At 36.5% G+C, this 21,988-nt stretch overlaps 1 protein-coding gene across 1 annotated transcript in view; it reads left to right on the top strand.

The window, feature by feature from the left end:
* Nucleotides 1-21,209, top strand: part of LOC111055183 (RNA-binding protein 25) — a 98,743-nt gene extending 77,534 nt beyond the window's left edge. Inside the window, exons 16-18 of the mRNA XM_039425656.1 lie at nucleotides 3,657-3,802; nucleotides 14,580-14,862; nucleotides 18,684-21,209. Coding sequence (XP_039281590.1) covers nucleotides 3,657-3,802; nucleotides 14,580-14,862; nucleotides 18,684-18,819 — 565 coding nt within the window. The 3' untranslated portion in view covers nucleotides 18,820-21,209. The remainder of the gene's footprint in view (nucleotides 1-3,656; nucleotides 3,803-14,579; nucleotides 14,863-18,683) is intronic.
* Nucleotides 21,210-21,988: the final 779 nt, after the last annotated feature.

Genomic DNA, 21,988 nt, shown 5'->3' with positions numbered 1-21,988 from the left:
CATGTTTATAGAATGCAGTAACTCGAACAGCAGCAGGTAAGGTAATGGTTACTGTTTCTCAGCAATATTATTCTTTCTGAGAAAAGTATGACAAAAATATTGTATGTAACTTGTACGGTAACGTATTTACCGCATTCGTATGATAATTCTGCCCTCAACTACGTTTCGGGCAGAAACAATCATACTTATGCGGTAAACTACTTTTACCGGACTTGTGACGTAATAGTATCTTAAGTCACAAGGATGGGAAGAGGCCTTTGGCAGGCGAGAATGATGTTTCTAGTGGAGGCGTTAGCCGAGACTAGAATTTCATTCGATGACTGCAAAAGACATTCACTTCCAAGTAACTTTAACACTATTTTTTGCCATAGTTTGACCCCAAGGCAACTCCATAAGTTGCCTTGCCTTCAAACCCACGGGATCTGCCCCATCAAGGCAGTTTCGGAGGGGCAAAAAGAAAAACCCAAGAGACCAGAGATGGGTAAAACTCCAGGCACGAATGCGGGTCAAGAGGATGAGTCGAGGGTGGCCGGGTGCCCTACAGGTAATTTGGTGGCCTCTTCTTCAGCGGAAGGACCTACAAAAAGACCAGGAGTGGAACTCACGTAGGTCACGAGTTTTGGGTGGAGAGACCAAACCTCACCACTGCTCAAAGAAGGACGGCCATTTAGGCAGAACTTTTTGGGAGAGGTGAGGCTTTTGACCCTGCGAAGTTTCGGAGGGAAGAAACCAGAGATGGTTGAAACTCAAGGTACAAATGTGGGTTAAGAGGCTGAGTCAAGGGTGGCCGGGCGCCCTAGAGGCAACTTGGCCGCCCCTTCCTCAGCGGAAGGACCTACATAGAAGGCCAGGAGTGGAATTCACGTACGTCACGAGGACTAATCAGTCTAAAGAGACTGCCAAGCATATCACACTGGATTGAGATAAGGATTGTAACCAGGTGATGAATGGAATGCTAGTTTAGGGAAAAACTCCTGGTTCTTGTAGAGGACATAGGTATTGGTTTGCCTAACCAACATACTACTTGGGAACACAATAAGCTTCGGTTGACGTGTGGGGTTCTTTGAACCTTTTGATCCTTGAATCCGTCCCTTCAAAAACAATATACAATACCTGATTGTGTAGAAAATTTATTGAAGTTTAAATGTTTAATGTTGAAGAATTTATGGATTGTGATATGTTGATATTGTTTGTTACCTGATTGTGATATGTTGATATTGTTATGTGATTGTTTCGAAAATCTATTGAAGTTTAAATGTTTAATAATTTATTGAAGAATTTATGGATTGTGATATGTTGATATTGTTTGTTACCTGATTGTGATATGTTGATATTGTTATGTGATTGTTTCGAAAATCTATTGAAGTTTTAATGTTTAATAATTTATTGAAGAATTTATGGATTGTGATATGTTGATATTGTTTGTTACCTGATTGTGATATGTTGATATTGTTATCTGATTGTGTGGAAAATGTATTGAAGTTTTAATGTTTAATAATTTATTGAAGAATTTATGGATTGTGATATGTTGATATTGTTTGTTACCTGATTGTGATATGTTGATATTGTTATCTGATTGTGTGGAAAATGTATTGAAGTTTAAATGTTTAATAATTTTCTGACGAATTTATAGATTGTGATATGTTGATATTGTTTGTTACCTGATTGTGATATGTTGATATTGTTATCTGATTATGTGGAAACTTTATTGAAGTTTAAATGTTTAATAATTTATTGAAGAAATTTGGACTTTAATGTATTATTTTTATCTTGACAAAGCCTATTGCATGTTTGTACAATGTTATGTGGCTAATAAAAATTCTTATTCTTATTCTGCAATATGACCACTTGCAGTCGATGCTCGGCTGGCCACTCGCCTTCGCTCGACAAAAACCGGAGCGATGGCAAGCGAAGGCCAGTGAAGGCGAGCGCAGACAAACCACCCATCCACACTCTCGCGTCATTTGTCATTTGTACGCACTTGGAGAGAGTGTGGATGCGGCATTAAGAAAGGAACAAGAATCGGTCATATCATTAGATGGGATTCTTATAACTTGAAGCTTTTGTAGTATTCTCTAAACTTCATCATAATATAACATAAATAATGTAGCCTTATTGAAAACAATTTTAGATATTATAATATTACACAGTTATATCATCTTCTTCTTCTTCTTTCGCGGTTAAGGCATCATTGCCTGTTCCGAACCTCATCATCTCTATACTCAGACCATCTTTTTCTTGAACGTTCTCTATATATTTTCACAACTGGTTTGTACAATAAGGACTGTTTAGGAATCCGGTCTCCACTCATTCTGTTAAGGCTGTGCAAAGGCTAAAAATAAACTTTCCACTTGTGATATTTTTCAAAGTTTTTCGATTTGTACATCATAAAGCTATCGAAATGAAAAAGTTTTCTCAGGAAAAAAAATTTCCGATATCTTTTTGAGATTATGAGCGCCTGAAGTTTAAATTTTTGGTACAGAACATTTCAAATTCGGTGAGAGATAAATCCATGAGATTCAGAGAATAAATTCTTCATGGTATTGTTGATTGAATAAAACAAGAATTTTCTGAAAATATCAATTTTTGAGAAAGTTACTCAATTTACCAAAAATAAGTTTTAGCTGATTTATTTTTGGTCATTTTTAGTAAATTGAATAACTTCCTCAAAAATTGATAATTTTTGAAAAAAAATTTGTTTTATTCAATCAACAATACCATGAAGAATTTATTCTCTAAATCTCATGGTTTTATCTCTTACCGAATTTGAAATGTTCTGTACCAAAAATTTAAACTTCAGGCGCTCATAATCTCAAAAAGATATTCTCTAAATCTCATAGTTTTATCTCTTACCGAATTTGAAATGTTCTGTCCCAAAATTTTAAACTTAAAGCGCTCATCTTTCAAAAAGTAATGATAGGAAAAAAATATTTTCCTAAGAAAACTTTTTCATTTTGAAAGCTTTATGATTTACAAATCGAAAAACCTTGAAAAATATCACCAGTAGTAAGTTTATTTTTAGCAAAATAATAAAAAAAGAATAGGTACAAATTGTAATAGGTACAACTTAACTACTTACTAGTTTCGGTGATCACACCCTCGTCAGGTTATAAAATTTCCAATAAATGTTTACTAATAGTTTTGTTATTTTAAATATCATCTTCAAGTATAATCTGTCGATGATGTGTTTCCGATCACGGAAACTAGTAGTTACGTTACAATTTGTATTCTTGTTTTATTAATTTAAAAGTGTACTATAATTATGTTTTATAAATACAAGAAAGTAGCTCTAAATTCATACATTTTTATTTTTAGCGTTTGCACAGCCTTAACATGTTGGAGCCAACATTATTGTTTTGTTAGTAAGAATGGACTAAATTTTAGAAAAGTGAAACCATAACCCTATTTCGGACTTTTATAATGTTATCTAAATGTGGGAGAGAAATAGTACATGGAGTATCCTTAGTTTTTCTCTCCCAATCAGTGCTACTTTGTAAAAATTATGAATTATGAATACACAGTAATATTAACTGTGTAATTTAATTTGTTATGTAATTGGATAAAACAGGTTTTGATTTTTTCTAGAAATTATAGATTTTTTTCTCATTTATTCAATTACCTTGTAATATTTATTAATGATTTTTTTTTTGTTTTAGATTCAGATGGTTTCGCCCTAGGTCTCGACCCATCTCGATCCCATCAAGATCTCGATCTCGAAGCCTCTCCCCACCCTCTCCCAAACAGGAGACCAGAAAAGTGCTGCTAGAGGTAGATGACACCCACACTCGTTACGTCATGGCAGGTTAGTCCAATAACAACGTTCATTTTCCATTACAAATGCCAACCAATTCGATTAAAAATACGACTAAAGCTGAATTCACACCCTACAGTGACATATTTCTCATAAGTTTTATGGCCAGGACACACATAACCGCACCGAGCCCGCGCCGACGTACGGCCGAGTGTCGGGCGTACTACGGCGAGTAAGAAAACAAAGACTTTCAAACGTGTAGGGACACATACTACAGCACCGTGCCTGCACCGTCACCGTGTTTGTTGCCCGAGCCGAGCTCGCGCCGTCATCGACTAGTTCAGTTTACGCCTTGACAGAGACGGTCGGCCTGTTTAACATAGAGAGTGAAAACTTATTGAAGAGATAACGGAATTTTCCAGTTTACGATCAAAGTGAAATATAGATAGATAGATATCTGTGAAATATGGTTGAACGGAAAAATAAGTTAAACCAAAAGTAAAAGTATAACCAAATAATAATTTAAGCCGAAGGTATAATAGACATATAGGAAATTTGGTTTGTGAATTTCCTATGATAAAATAGGTTAAATAAAACTGGACGAATGATTAGTAATTTGTCGTACTAATTTTGATGTTTTAATGTAGAGATGACAAAATCACAGAGGTTGTTAATCACAGGTGGCAAATATCAGATGATTCGCTACAGACATAATATAATAAATAATAAAACTAGTAGTTTTGTGAACAGTAGACCTCACGCACTATTTTCATCCACAAGTACTTGATTAAAACTATAGACCTTATGGAAATACAGCAATAAACTGGCTTCTCCACACATCTGTGTAATCACTTGTAAGCTGATTTATGAAAAATAATTCTATATTCTGATTTTTACTCTAATATTGGCGTATGAAGGAGGCTCCTTTTTCCTTTTATATTATCATTGAAATGCAAAATTTAATGACGCGCAATTAAAAAAGAACATACCTGTCAAATTTCATGAAAATCTATCACCGCGTTTCGCCGTAAATGCGCAACATATAAACATTTAAGCATTCAAACATTTAATCATTAAGAGAAATGCCAAACCGTCGACTTGAATCTTAGACCTCACTTCGCTCTGTCAATAAACAACAAAAATATAAAAGAAAGAACCCGTGACTTTGTCTTAAATTCTAAATTTAAAACTAATTACGTTTAAATTCATAACGCAGAAGATAACAATTTTATTGCTGATTATATATTTACGATATAAATATATGATAATATTGTTAATGGTATTGTTATGCACCGAAATTTATACCATCACTATAATTCTCATCTTCTGTGTCCAAAGGTAATTAGTTTGAAATTGAAATAATTATATAAAATTAAATCGGATGTAACAAGCTTTTAATATAAAATTAGTAGAATTGATGGTGATGTTGTGAAATCTCTCCATAATAAGAAAACATAGATATTGTCAAATTTCACTAAAAATTTATTAAAAAATTTTAAAACAGAACCATGGTTTCACGTAGTTAACCAACGCATCATCAGCTGTACTGTGGAATGAGGATACAGAAACAATCTTAACCTAATCTTAGTAGTCTAGAGCTCCTAAATAATTGGGTGGCAATAACTAAAGTAATGAAAGTAATGAATATTATACATGATTTCAAAATATATACACCTTTGTAATTTTTTTTTTAATGACCACTCTATACAGCTGGTCTGTTACTCTGTCTCTGACTTTCAAACTTTCAAAACCGGTTTGAAATATAACCTTTCAAGTAAATTCTCTCTCAAATAGCCTATAGATTGTCAAGCCAAATACCAAAGACGTCTCCAAGTCAGAGACAGAGTAACAGACCAGCTGTATAGAGTGGTCATTAAAAAAAAAAAATTACAAAGGTGTATATATTTTGAAATCATGTATAATATTCATTACTTTCATTACTTTAGTTATTGCCACCCAATTATTTAGGAGCTCTAGACTACTAAGATTAGGTTAAGATTGTTTCTGTATCCTCATTCCACAGTACAGCTGATGATGCGTTGGTTAACTACGTGAAACCATGGTTCTGTTTTAAAGTTTTTAATAAATTTTTAGTGAAATTTGACAATATCTAAGCTTTTAATAGTTTTATATTATTAACAATAGTTAAACACATTCAGAAATGAGACCGCAGTAGCACTACAGAACTGAGACACTGCTGGCGCTCGGCTGTCGCACGGATATGTGTGTTCTCCTACCATCATCCCCGTGCCGCGGGCTTAGCTCGGCCATACGTCGGCGCGGGCTCGGTGCGGTTATATGTGTCCCGGCCTTTGATGGTATTATACATGGTCACTCGGCCGGACTAGTACAATTGCCGGAATAGTACAATTAGAACTCATTTGAATTAATAAAAACAATATAAAACATGTAGTTCCCTTTTACGTTATATTCTTTCTATTCTCAATATTTGACTTTGCCTATTGTTCTAAGAATTTAACGGCAATAAAATCATATTCATTTCCTTGCCCTATTACCATAGGTAAGGAAAGTATTGCTTTCCGAAAAAATAAAGGTTCCCCAATTTCTAAATTTCTATACGTTTCATACGTTGAGTCCAAAAAAGTGTTTTTTGGGTATTGGTTTGTATGTGCGTCTGTGTACACGATATCTCATCTCCCAAATAACGGAGGTTGGCAGCACTGACTGTCAAAGTCAGTTTGTTTGATTTTTCGTCTGTTGGTTTTTCCATTTATTTGACAGTAATTATGTCTTTTTTTGAACTGTGAGTAGTGTGTGGTGAATTCCCAGAGTGTTCTCTGCTGTTAGCAATGTTAGCGACGTGATTTGGACATGTGTATTTACACTGAAGCATTATTTCGTACTCGTAGCCAGTACTCAACTCATGAGCTAATTTTAGTTTTGTCACGTTGAATTGAACTTTGACCGCCTTGTTTTCAACTTGACAGTAGATAATTTACCGGTTGCAGTAATGAATGAGTCTGCTTTTTCGAGTGTCTTTGCTTAAGTGCGAGTAGGAAGACTCCGTTGCGTCTATGTTCGAGTAGGAAGACTCTGTTGCGCGGTGATACGGATGGTTGGTGATGCAGATACTGTTCAACTTATTTTGCAACGCTATCCGATCGTGTACGCGTCACTATTCCCTCTCGCATTCTTTCATTGAACTTGCTACTAACTGCTTTCCGAACTTTTTTTTCTACATATTATTCGATATTAACACAGCTGCCTAACTGTTGAACTTAATTTGTGTTTTTCATCTAGATGTATATAATGGCATTTTTGGATCGTACTACGTGCTGTATATGCTTCAGAAAAGTCCTGCGTTCTGAAAAGGGTCTCCTATGCTCTGGTAAATGCGAACGTTGGTTTCATCATACTTGTGTTTCTGTACCAGACAATGAATACCGTATACTATCAGCGGATTCCAAGAATAAATGGTTTTGTTCCAGGGTTGACTGTCTTGGTATTGATGAACATCCTCACAATCTAGTGCTTTCTAATATTCAACAACTGTCATTGAAAATGGACACTCTAATCTCTAAAATAAACAGTATGGAAGCGGTTCCTGGTGATATTACTGCCATTAAAGAAGACCTAGCCTCTGTGAATAATTTGCTGTCCAGTTTGGAGCCTCGTATTTGTGAGTCAGAGAAACGTATTGAGGCCTTGGAACAGGAGCTGGGTGTACTTAAGAATCAGTCCATGAATGCTTCTGGGTTGGACTCGGGTAGCCTTGAGGTGACTTTAGCAGAACTCCATGAACGTACTCGTAGATCTTCAAATGTGATGGTTTTCAATTTGGAAGAATCCCCTAGTGCTGATGTAGCAGTGAGAAAACAACATGACATGGACTTTATCTCAAAACTATTCTCTCCATTTCTTCCATCCTTTTCTCCTGTGGGTGCTAGATCTCTTCGTGTTGGGAAAAAGAAACAGGGGTACACTAGGCCAAAGTTAGACTATCTAGAGATAGAACCCCATTTGAGGCTAACCATCTGAAAACTTTAAATGCCGAACTGGCCAATCGAAAGTCCAGGGGTGAGGAGGGGCTTACAATCAAATATATCAGTGGGGTCCCAAAAATTGTGAGTAATAAGCAAAAAAACGCATAAGTTCCAACGGTACACCAAAGAACTATAGTATTTATTTTCAGAATGTCAATGGGTTGAGGTCTAAATTAACTGATTTGTCTCTTAATGCTTCAGTCACGGCATATGATATGATTGCCTTTGTAGAGACTAATCTTAGTTCTGATATTAGTGATAGTGAGCTTGGTCTTGACTGCTACAGCATGTATAGATGTGACAGATCAGAACTTACCAGTGCTAAATTAAGTGGTGGTGGAGTCCTTGTGGCTGTACATAATAGTATTTCTAGTTACCCTATTGTTGTATTGTCTTGTAAAAGTGAATGCCTGTTTATTTTATGTTCCCTGTTAGTTTGTAAGTTTTTGCTTGTTTGTGCCTATATTCCTCCTAACCAGCCAGCTAAGGTTTATGATGATTTATGCCAATCCATTGATTGTGCCATATTGCAAGCTGGAAGCCCAGATTATGTATTACTGATTGGTGATTTTAATCTGCCAAATGTTGATTGGTCCAGATTGAACTTGTTTCATGCTGCTACTTCTAGATCTATTGCTGATTTGGCTCTTGCACACAACCTCCAGCAGGCAAACAACGAGTTGAATTCTAGGGGAGTACTTCTGGACCTGGTTTTTTCTTCTATTCCTGACTTGTTGGTGAGTAAGCCATTGGAAGTACTGGTTCCTGAGGATAGGCATCACCCTGCCCTTCATATAGGTTTTTGCTTGAGTGGTGGGTCTCAACCAAGATATGTTAAACACATTCCTGACTTCCGGAAAAGTGATTTGGTCTCTATATTCCAGGTTCTTCAGGGTAAGGAATATCCGCTTTTAAGCTGCATGGAAGGTATGGTGGTTGAGCAGAAGTTCAGTGAATTCTGCAGTGATTTGAGATCTTCCATCATGAGGTTTACTCCAGTGAGAAGGGTTTATGTCTCTAACTTCCCTAAATGGTTCTCTAATGATCTAAAGAGACTGATTGTGGCTAAAAAGATTGCACACAGGAATTACAAGGCCAATGGCAGTATCCACCTCTATGAAGCTTTCTGCTGCTTGAGGGACAGATGTAAGGACCTGACTAGAAGATGTTATGATGCCTATATAATGGGTGTGGAGGATTCTGTCCAGACTAATATAAAATCTTTCTGGTCCCATGTCAATGGGCTAAAGAAGGTCTCTAAAAAATCCACTATTGTAAAACTGGATGACAAGTGTGCTTCTACAGCTGCTGGTAAGTGTGAACTCTTTGCTGAATGCTTTTCATCCACTTTTGCTCAGAGTGTAGTTCCTGTTCCTACTTTTGATTTTGGCTGGAATCAGGTGGTTCCGCCATGCTGCATTGCTGCTTCTGATGTTCAACGGAGGCTGGAGACTTTAGATGTTAATAGGGGGGTAGGACCTGATGGTATTCCTTCTCTGGTACTCCGTTTCTGTGCTCCTGTCCTGGCTGGTCACCTGGCTGTGTTCTTTGCTGCTCTGCTAACAGTAGGTATCTTCCCTGAGGTTCTCAAGAGTGGTTTCCTGGTGCCTGTGTTCAAGTCAGGTGACCATTGTAATGCCAGAAATTATAGACCTATTACAATCCAGTCTGTGATAGCCATGGTATTTGAGGGCATAGTTACGGACCATCTTTATTTCTGCCTGCGTAAGGGTATATCTATGGAGCAGCATGGGTTTCTGAGGTCTAGATCTACAGTTACTAATCTTCTGGAGTTTCAGGATTTTGTGATGGGAGCCTTTGTGAATGCTTGTCAGGTGGATTGCTTGTACTTGGATCTCTCAAAGGCCTTTGATAGAGTTAATCACACTCTTATGATTGCCAAGTTGAAGGGTTATGGAGTCCATGGATCATTGCTAATGTGGTTGGATAGCTACCTGAGGGATAGAACTCTTATTGTTAGGTATGAGGGTCATGAGTCATCACCATTCAGGGCCTTATCTGGGGTTCCACAGGGGTCTCATCTGGGTCCCCTCCTTTTCAACTTATTTATGAATGATATTGGTAGTGTCATCTCTTCCAATTTCTTAATGTATGCTGATGATGTGAAACTTTTTGATGTGGTGTCGCATGGTACAGGGCGCAATGCACTGCAGTCTTCACTCTTGAACATTGATAAATGGTGTTTGGATAATGGCATGGCACTGAACACTGCTAAGTGTGTGATGATGTCTTTCAGACGTGGGTCCAATATCCTTGATATTCAATATGTCCTGCAGGGTGCTCCTCTGATAAGAGTGTTTAAATTCAATGACCTTGGGGTTACCATGAGTCCCTCCCTTAGTCCTTTGGAGCATGTGTGTGGGATAACAGCCAAGGCTAGGTCACTGCTTGGATTCATTTTCAGGTCCTCTAGAGATTTCAGATCTCCTCATAGTCTCCTGGTTCTGTTCAGGGCACTGGTCCTTCCTGTTATGGAGTATGCTTCTGTCATATGGTCCCCATACCACCAATACCAGATTGATATGCTACAGAAGGTCCAGAGACGTTTTGTGAGAATGCTTGGCTGCAGGATGGGGTTTGCATACTTTGATGTGCCTGTGGAGGAAATTGAGAGACATTTTGGCCTTTTACCTTTGGCTTCTAGGAGGAGACTCTTCGACTTGATGCTTCTTTACAAATTGGTGAATGGAGCATTGGACTGCCCGGAATTGTTGGCTGGCATTGATATCTGTGCTCCAAGAGGGACCCGCTCCAGGACGATCTTCAGACGACGTCTTCATACAACAGCTTACGCATACAATAGTGGTTTGTCAAGGGTGCTGCGATCTGGTTGTGAGGCTGCTGCGGCAGGAATTGATTTCTTTGATGTGTCCGTGGTAGCTTTCAGGAGGGCAGCCATGCGGTGGGGACTCTAGCTCCTTCTTTGTTGTTAGCTGATATTTATATATCTTTCGTCTTATCATCCTTTCTCCTTTTGTTTTTTTATGCATGTATTTTGTTATACCCTTTGTGATTACTTGTTAGTGATCTAATGCTGAGGTTTGCCTAATTTATTTTTCTCTTTTATTTGGCTATAGGCTACTTTGAATGCTTTACCTTCATTGCTTTGCTTTAAAATTTAGCTTCATTATGTAATATGTATACTTAGGGGGCACTAGCCAATCCTCTTTAACTTAGCTTGTTATTGTTATGCTTGTTATTATGCTTATTATTAGGTTATAATTATGCTTATTAGTATTATTATTATTATTCTTATTTTATATGCTTCTTTTTTGTGCTTTTTGATTGTTGTAATTGGTGTGTACCGTTGGAAAATAAATAAATAAATAAATAAATAAATAAATAAATAAATAAATAAATAAATAAATAAATAAATAAATAAATAAATAAATAAATAAATAAATAAATAAATAAATAAATAAATAAATAAATAAATAAATAAATAAATAAATAAATAAATAAATAAATAAATAAGCTCTATCAACTGCCACAAGTCCCATATCTGTAAAAATTCCAGGAGCTCTGCCCATCTAATGCAAAGTTTGATTTTAGATTCAGATACAATTTAAACAAAAAAATCCAAGTGGAAAAGATTGAGCATGAAAATCTCTACAATTAATGTTCAGTAACATTTTCTCCTAAAATTTGAAATAAGCTCGAAATTCGTGAAAATGTTATTATTTCAATTGCAAACTGTTGATTCTATTAAATCATTCACTATGAAGAGATAGCAGACTTCGTGTGTCTCCAGCGTCATTGTCATATCACCAGCTGACTTGGATCTTTGAATAGTAGACTTGGGATGCGCGTGAACACTAGCGTCAGGTGATAAATTTTCATAACGGCAAGGAAAGTAGTGTGAGTGCGCCACACCAGATTTTTTATTTAAAACATTTCAACGACTAGTTTTGGCTTACTTTGGTAAATGGCCAAAATAAGCCAAAACTAGTCGTTGAAATGTTTTAAAGTTTTGAAATGTTTCAAATAAAAAGGGTATTACATATGTTATAAATATTGTGTTTATTAATTTTAATAAAGTAGCCGATACAAGTGATGTGATGTCATGTGAATTATATTTTCACTGTCACTGTTGTGTGTGAATTCAGCTTTTGTGCTGCATCTACATGTTGTCCCAATGAAGGCCAATGTCGACTAGCGCCAGTGTGTGGATGGTTGGTTTGCCAACGCTGGTTACCGCTGGCCTTCATTGGGCACTGGTCAAATTGCCGGTCAATTGCCGGGCGAACAAGTGGACTTGCCATGAAATACTCCATCTAGTGTCTAGTATTTGCGACAGGTTGGATGGGCTTTTGATTGTTAGTTTCCATTCTGTATTTATTCTGTGACCCCGCGAATCATACCTTGCCTATATGCCGTTTCAAAGTCACAGAGGCAAATAGTCCAGTCACTATATACATTGGTGCATGCAATTTATATTGTAGTTCTGATTTTTTAATATATTATTTGGGTACATAAGAAAAGTCCAGAACCAATTTCTTCATGCAAAATTTCCTTGTGCTAGATACAGAGTGGCCCAAAAACCTCGTATTTTCGGCTCATTTTCCAGTCTTCAGCTATTTCTGCCAAATCTCGTGATCGGACACAAAAATTTGCTTTTGTCTTTTTTTTAGATTATAAAATTTTGAATAGAATGAGATCATTCGAAACTCTCTATCTCCAATGAGTACTGAGTTTTGATTTTTCAAAAATGAGTGAAATTTGAAGGAAAAATCTATTTTGATGAATTTTAGTTTTTGATCAACAATATCTTCCGATTGTTACCATTTAGATGTATTATTCAAAATCCCTCTGGGCGTATTTTTGTGCTCTACAATCTGAGATCAGGTAGAGCGCTCTATCTCATATAGATTTCCAGATACACCTGACAACAATGCTCCTTGTATTGTGAAAAACACCTAATTTTCAGCTTTTATCATCATCACCAACTACATAGTCTTCACATTGATATTTCGCACAATGACATAAGTTCATAAGATTATGTTCTATGAGAATCACCCGTTAGATGCACTTCATTTCAGTATTTCCTAGTGGAGAGGCGCGCCTAAGGACACCTCAAGGATCAAAATTTCAAACATGTATAACGTTTGATACATTGCTCAGATTTCATCGTGCTACACTTCATTCTACTCGGCTCGTCAAGGCGGTCAAAATCATGCATCATAAGTCAAATTCGGTCGAAAAGTGGAAGATTTATTGTTGAGTGTACTTAAGCCCATATTCCAAGCCCAGGACCCTAAAAACCTGGTGGTGGCAGCGATACTGGAGAGCACTGTCATGTTCGCCACGCACGCCACATGTACATCCCACGTGCACAAAGATTTTAATTTACCGATGATGATGATGGTCAGATGCATGCCTATTTTCAGTTCTCCACGATTTCAGGACGTCAAGTTTTCAGTTTGACAATTTTACAATTTTACAATTCGTCAGGTTTTTAGTACACCAAGTTTCCAGTTTATCAAGTTTTCAATTTGTCAAGTTTCCAGTTTGTGATACTCAACTTGAGTAGTCATAGATAAAATATTGTAATCAACGGTTTTATAGTCTATCTTCTTCTTCTTAAATAAGAAAGAAATTGGCTTGTACATGTACGGATATATGTATGGTTACATGTACTAAATACATGTTTGGCGTACGCTAAATACACGTCCTGAAATCGTGGAGAACTGGAAATAGGCATCTAGCCATCATCATCATCGGTAAATAAAAATCTTTGTGCAAAATTGCAAGCTAATCAGTTTATCTATATATATAAAAGCGAAATGGCACTCACTCACTGATTGACTGATTGACTGACTCACTCACTCACTCACTCGAATAACTAAAAATCTACCGGACCAAAAACGTTCAAATTTGGTAGGTATGTTCAGTTGGCCCTTTAGAGGCGCACTAAGAAATCTTTTGGCAATATTTTAACTCTAAGGGTTGTTTTTAAGGGTTTAAAGTTCGTCTTTTAGCATGTATATTCTTCTTCTCCCAATCTCTTAATTATAATTGAAATGTCCATATCATATGTTACTATAGAACTATAATCTAGATAGAGTACCTCTTCGAAACAGTTGTTAACTGGCAACTAAATTAATAATTTTGTCAGGTTGGCATTAAGTTGAGTTGACTTTGTTAGGTTGGCACCAAGTTGAAGATTTAAATGCATTTATCGCGGAAAAATTGATTGGGCACTGCTACTTCAATCCTGGGAATATTATATTACTAGCAGTCAGGGTCGCTTCGCTCGCCATATCCGTTTAGTCTGGACCACCGACTGGATTGTCCTAACATATGAAAAAAATGCCCAAATGAAAAATGCAGGCGAGCGAAGCGAGCCTGCTGATCCCATTCTTGGACGATCCAGTCAGGGGTCCAGGGGGCGGAGCCCCCTGGCTAGACGGATATGGCGAGCGAAGCGAGCCTGACGGCTAGTCAGATTATAATGATAATGCATCATTCACTTTGAAATCAAAATTAAGGCTATTTTAATCCATTTCATTCATATTTCTATGAAATTTTAAAAACTCATCAATTCTCTCACCATCTAGTGAATTTTGCGGGGGAAATTTGGCTAATATCCAATACTTTAAGTAATTATTCTCACAAAGTAATGTCTGGGCAAACTTAGACATCGCCATTTTCTAGGCCCTTGACGCTCAGACGCTTCCTGTGTGTATCATCACGCCACGCTCCGCTCCACCCTCAGTGTGTTTGTACCCTTACGTCTACAGATATTAATTATTAAAATCTAAATAATATTATTTGTGTTGTGATAATTGTTTTTGCTTTTGCAGAACCGAAAGAAGTGGTGTACACTGGCAAAGAGATTCCTGTATTGTTGAACAACAGTCACGTGGGCGCTTATGTGGCGACCAATAAGCAGAAGGACCTCCCTGGCCGTGGCTGTTCCATCCCAATCATGATCACGGCCCCCACTCAGGCCAGGCCCCTCCCCCAGGCCGGGCCCTTCCCCCAGGCCGGGCCCCTCCCCCAGGCCAGGGTACAGCCACCTCAACCTCAGCAGCCTCAGTGGATAAGGCCGAATACCGCTACTGTCGTCAACGTTAATAATAACCAGTAAGTCAAATGCTTTATTTTATTCATTTATTTGCATTGCATAATACACCAATCAATCATATACATGATCAAAAATCTGGTGTGGTACACTCACACAACTTTCCTTGCTCATTGAACTATAAGCCTCATTATCAAACGAGAATAATTTAGGAGAATAACATAATGACGATTGACGGCAAAATATTTGCAACTACGATCAGACTAATGTATATGTGTATATACAATTGTTTTCAGAGTTCGTTTTCCTTTATGTAAATTGTGAAATTCGATGATTTTTTTGAAATTCGTCAAAACAGCTGTTCCACAGATGAAATATCTTGACTATGACTGTGTTCTTTTTATAAACTGCTCTACCTACCGTACCCACGGTATATGGAAGAAGAAAAAGTAAAAACCGTGTACCTACCTATCTCATGCACGAGAAGAAGGTTACAAAGTCCATTTCTCAAGGATTGGGTGGCCCCCCATTAGTACCCCAGGAAAAAGACTCATGTCAGTTGATAGAGCTAATAAATAACTATACAGAGTATGGATTTGAAAAAAATCGTTAGAGCCGTTTTTGAGAAAATCGTGAAAAACATGGTTTTTTAGTAATTATCCGCCATTTTTCTCAAGAATATTACGGAGCTCCTGCAATTTTCTCAGAAATGAGACTCATGTCAGTTGATAGGGCTTATAAATAGCTATTCATGGTAAAAATTTGAAGAAAATCGTTAAAGCCGTTTTCGAGAAAACCGTGAAAAACATGGCTTTTTAGTCATTATCCGCCATTTTTCTCAAGAATATTACGGAGCTCCTGGAATTTTCCCAAAAATGAGACTCATGCCAGTTGATAGGGCTTATGAATAGCTATCCATGGTATAAATTTGAAGAAAATCGTTGGAGCCGTTTTCGAGAAAACCGTGAAAAACATGGTTTTTTAGTCACTATCCGCCATTTTTCTCAAGAATATTACGGAGCTCCTGAAATTTTCCCTGAAATGAGACTTATGCCAGTTGATAGGGCTTATAAATAGCTATCCATGATATAAATTTGAAGAAAATCGTTAGAGCCACTTTCGAGAAAAACATGGTTTTTTAGTAATTATCCGCCATTTTTTCCGCCATCTTGAATTGAATTTTATTGAATTTCTTATTGTCGGGTCCTCATGGTATAAGGACCTTAAGTTTAAAATTTCAAGTCGAAATTGGGGTACCTTAATTTTTTTTGGAAAGCAATACTTTCCTTACCTATGGTAGTAGGGCAAGGAAAGTAAAAAACGAAAACAGACCTAGACCAATTTGCCAGAGCCACGTTTGCACCAGAGTCGTCAACAAAATGTTCTTCACAAATAGTTTTCTTCATAAAAGTTGACAGTTTTTTCTTTACAAAACAAGTTGAATGTTGCTGTGCGTTTTATAAAATTGACAAAAAATTACCAAAATCTGTTGGAATCTCAGTTGACAGCACTATAGTGAGGTCCACGTTATAATGTCAGTGTGTGATTTGCAATGGTGTTGCTATCCTTGTCTATCGTTCAACAAAGCAGATGGCGCTATCTCTTTCACGCATGCGATGTTGCCACATCGCTTATCAACAATGTAGAAATTCAACTGATTGACAAAATATTTGATCTCAATCATGAAAATTTATTATTACATGTTTAAAAAATATATTTTCTTGACAAATAAGATATGATTAACTATCTTCAACAATAATGAACAGTTAAATTCATCAGATAGATATACCAGTGTCAGCTGTTTGGGTGGCAAGGCTGAGATCTGGCAACCCTTTTCTCTATCTTCCTACACTGCCATTATAACGTGGACCTCACTATAGTGTAAATGTTTTATACAGTGTGACTCGGCCATAGCGTTAACACGGATATAACGTCATTTATTTATAAGTCCCCCCAAACTATGAGTGATTTATTTGCATTGTAGAAACCTCAGATCTATCGTCAGTAAATTATAAAACCTCTTATATAACTTTAAGAAAATTGAGACTTCTTTGCGCAATAGGACTTGATCCATAAATATCCAGTATCAATGCTTCTCGGATTCAAACTTAACGATAGCATAGATGAAATATAGCATAAGAAGATAGGTTACACCAGATACTTGTGGATGAGAAAATTGCGTGAGGTCTACTGTTCACAGAGCTACTAGTACATGATTTGTAGACTATCGTCATAGAGAAAAGATATCATGAGAAGATATCTCATTATGTTCCGATTTTCAAGCTGATTTTTTTGTTGACTCATGTAGACTAGGTAGAGGCTTTGATGCTCCAAAATTCACTGTTAACTCAAGCCGATAGACCAAGTAGTTCTTCTTCGTAAAGTGTGACACTGGTAGTCTCTCATACTGTGCCGTTGTTACACTCCCACTTAAAATATCACAGTCAACTCAAGCCGATGGTACTTGTAGTTCTTTTTCGTGAATCTATGTGACGCTGGTAGTCTCTCATTTTCTGCCCCCCAACAAGACAGTAATAATAGACAGTATTCGACTTGAGTTAAGAAAAATCAGCTTGAAAATCGGAACATAATGAGGTATCTTCTCATGCTATCTTTTCTCTATGACGATAGTCTATAAATCATGTACTAGTAGTTCTGTGAACAGTAGACCTCACGCAGTTTTCTCATCCACAAGTGTCTGGTGTCACCTGTTCACCGGCTTCTCCAGATATTTGTGTAATGCATGCAATGAATAATCCACTTGTCAGTTGATTGATTATGGATAATTCTATAGTCTGATTAAACCTATCTTCAGAGTAGATAATATATATAGTGATATCGGAGTATGGATGAATTAATTTTCTTTTCATACTATCCTTAAAATGCAAAATTTCGAAAAACCTTGTGTATACATCGACGCACAGTTGAAAAAGGAATATTCTTGCCAAATCTCATAAAATTCTATGAACGCGTTCGGCCGTAAATCCGTTACACTGGTTACACACTGGGCGGTTTCTGCCGTCGCCGCCTCGAAAAAAAGTCGAGCTTACACATTCGCTACGTAAATTACCGCCACGTATGATCAGCAGCCAAAATAATAATTCTTGTAGTTCTTGATCGCAAATGTGTTGTGACTTCTCTGTTTCATGAGTGTTTAGTTAATTGTATTTTGCACATTTTTTAAAAGGATATAATATTATTACGTGTTTAACTCAAAATGGAAAAGCAACAACTTTTAGCACTTTTATTGTACCGTCATAGGAAAAGAAGACAGTAGAGAAACGCATTTTTTTCCTTGTCATCCACAGTTTCAAAATCCCCCCCTAATCTCCATACACACTTCCTTCCACGCATCCTTGTTGCATCTCGATCCTTAAATATGTCGAGGGTTTTGTTCCACAAAACTGGCCTCTGTTCTAAAATGATATTAACAACTCATTGTCTATTAACTCAACAACAAGACACAAATTAGAAGGCTGATTTTCAAAGACCTCTGACTTGGAGCAACTGGGAAAGACGACTGATCAGCGGCGACGGTAAACAACCGCCAGATGTGTAAATGCCCATTTGGTCACATACGCCACTGCGTAGACAAGAGCGGCAAAAACACCACCAGCCGCAGTGGCAGTGGACGGCTGCACAGCTGCCGCCAACGGCAATATGGCCGCACGGCGTTTCTGCCGCACAGTGTGTAAGCTTCCATTTGAGTCTATAGACTACTGCTCGAACGGCGGCTATGGCGAAATTACCGCCGCAGCAGAAACCGCCCAATGTGTACCGGCGTTACATACATACAGACAAAAGAAAATTCGAGCTAAAACATAGACCTCACTTCGTTCGGTCAATGACAAGTTTGAAATTTGAAATGTTTTATTCATTGCAGATGGATGGTACCACCACCACCTGTACGCACAGTGCATATAATGCCGCCGCAGCCCACCGGCAATGTGTATCGAAGCAACTTACACCAAATACAGCCGAGCCCGGCCGTGCACACCATCATTCCAAGGAAATACTAGTCCAGTTTTTAGCCAACACGACGTTTTTGTAAGAATAACTATTAAAGATAGTTTCTCGAATATACAATGTTAGGCTGCGTTTACAACAAAGTTATTAACAAAATGTTTATTTTTACGTACTTATAGATTCTATCAGATTAAACGGAGCTTGACAAACATATATGCACATCATGGGTATGATAAGTTATATTCAATCTAATAGAATCTATAAGAACGGAAAAATAAACATTTTGTTAATAACTTTGGTGTAAACACAGCTTCAAGTTATAGAATGTTAATGTTAATTACAATGTTTCTCGAACTGCAATGTAAAAAATGTGATTTCTGTTTGATATACCGTCTTGCCGCACTACCTCCTTAAACAAAGCCGTAGTGCATTCGTGTGACGTCAGCACAGGTAAGGCTTCTACACCAAGAAATATTCGTTGATTTCAGCTGATCTATAACAGCTAGTGTTTTTATTGGTGTAGGAGCCCTACCTGTGCTGACGTCACACGAATGCACTATGGCTTTGTTTACGGAGGTAGTGCTTGCAGTCACCGCCTTTGAATTATAAGTATTTTATCTAAAGGTGCATTTTCGTTCGTGCGTAAACTTCCGCAGTCGACGAAGACAAGCATTGTTGACATTCATACTGTCCAAAACTCAAGTGTGCTAAAACAGCTGATCAAATAACTTTCCATTATCTGTGCTTATTGTTCAAGAATCAAGATTAATTAATTATTAATCAATCAATAATATCAACATTTTAAAAATAAATCTGAGTTTCTTTACAAGTTTTAACATTTTCAATATTTTAATAGAGTATTTTCAAGTTATCAGTGATGGTTTAGTGATATATTGTTATTTTATTTGGTTTTCAACTTCTAAATTCTAAATTTCTAGTAAATATATTTTTTAGACTTAAAATTGGTCAATTATTAAGTGATAAATATAACCTATTTTTGGACAATTTCTATCTAAATTTGAGAAAGGAAGAGTTTTGGGCTTCAAAACTGTTGTTCCTTTCCCACTCATTCATAGCTGAGAAAGATATTGTATCTATCAATGTTTAAAAATAAATAAATATTGCAATTTAAAGTTATAAAAAAGTATAAAATCAACCTCCCACATTGAAACATAACTGAACATAATCTTACAGGTTATTTAGACAAATTGAAATCTAGCCAATCTGAGATCCTCAACCTATCGTGGTCGATGACGGCATTTACGCATAAACGAAAACTAAGCAAAACTATAATGAACTGCAATGTATAAAATATTATTATTTCTAGTTGATACCCTTGCAGTCACCGCCTTTTAATTATAAGTACAGTTTTTTCTCTAATTCCAATTTTCCAATGAATTTCAGTTCTGTGCTGGTTGACAGAAAAAGAATAACATTGATTCTTATAGTAGTATTCACACATTTCCGGTCAGTCAATGTGTGAACCATCCCATAAGAACCAATGTTTTCCTCTTTTTGCCCACGCTGTATCAGTAATTCAAGTGAAAATAATATGTATTTATTTAACATTCCTCATAGATTGTTGTAGTATATTTTGGAATAGTTTAATATTCGTATAGCTTTACAATTGAATGGACTAAGTGTGATTGAAATTAATTGTTGACTAAGTGAGCTCCTTATTCATCATGAATGAATGAGCAAATGAATTTGAATGAATGTATTCATTTAGTAAACCACTTATTAGACTAGGCAGTTCTTATATTGGTGTTTTCAATTATTGTAAAACTTAATCAATTATTTTGATCACAAAGTGTGATTAAAATTTATTGTTGTTCAAAGCTCATTATGATTGTATATCGACTTCTACAGTTTGTATCAGTTTATACTGGGTTTTCCAATTGCATGTAATCAATTATTATTAATGCTGATTTTCAAACCAGTCTCAGAGTACAGCCAATTCGATTATTCGGAAAGAATTCTACTTTTCTAGATACTGTCTCTTATTAGACTGTTGAAGCCATTTTATCTTGGCCATTAAATTCTGTTAATCATAATACAGTAATTACTTGTTGTAAATTTGTTTGAATGTTTGTGATTTTTAGTCTAAAGATAACGGATTCTCCGTTACTGGAAGTCCAGTTTGCAAGACAATATCTCTTATTAGACTGCTGAAGCCATTTTATCTTGGCCATTAAATTATGTTTATCACAGAATGGATTAATTTCCATTGATAAAAACTGTTTTGTTTACAAGTTTGTGATTTTTAGTCTCAAGATGAAGGATTTCCAATGCAAATTAGCACAGTGTGTCAGTTGAAAGTTTTTTGAGAGAGTGCTGTGTTTTGCTATCACGTTTGTAAATTAATTGGAATGGTGATCTCCATACGTATTTAACTGAATCATAAAATTATAAAGACGATTAAAAAAGGCACTTGTTACACAAAGTTCAATTTTTTTATCCAAACTAACCAGTTAGATTAATTGTAGTCCAGTTTAGAATACAATTTTACATGCTATTATCATTTATACCTCAATTATTATATATATATATATAAAAGCGAAATGGCACTCACTGACTGACTGACTCACTCACTCGCAGAACTAAAAATCTACCGGACCAAAAACGTTCAAATTTGGTAGGTATGTTCAGTTGGCCCTTCAGTTGGCACTAAGAACGGATTTGGAAAAATTTCAAAAGATACGCCCAAAATCTGCGTTTTTACAGCGTTTTTTAGCGTTTTCACAGCTTTATCGAGAACAAATGAACAGAAAATGCTCAAGTTTAGTACAGAAGCTAAGATGGGGTGTAATAATGTTGTGTTAGAAGGAATTTGAAATAACGCCAAAGATACGCCCAAAATTAACGTTTTTTTGCGTTTTCTCAGTTATTTCATCAAGTAATAGACACAAAGTTTTCAAATTTGGTACAGAGGTCTAGCTAGGGTCTAAAAATTTTTTGAAGAGGTGACTATAATATTTCATCAAAGATACGCCCAAAATCAGCGTTTTTCCAACGTTTTTCTCAGCTTTTCTGCCTTTTCTCAGTACTTTGACTTTCTGATGAAATGAAGCATGCTCAAATGAAAAATGCAGGCGAGCGAAGCGAGTCATTTGCGTAATTTGCAATAACGTCAGATACGCCCAAAATTAGCGTTTTTCCGGCGTATTTTTGCTTTTTCTCAGATTTATCGAGACAAATGAACATAAATTGTTAAAATTTAGT

Source organism: Nilaparvata lugens, chromosome 4 (assembly GCF_014356525.2).
Source record: "Nilaparvata lugens isolate BPH chromosome 4, ASM1435652v1, whole genome shotgun sequence".
Classification (NCBI taxonomy): Eukaryota; Metazoa; Arthropoda; class Insecta; order Hemiptera; family Delphacidae; genus Nilaparvata; species Nilaparvata lugens.
The sequence above is the reverse complement of the archived record's forward strand: the minus strand, read 5'-3'. Positions and strand labels throughout refer to the sequence as shown.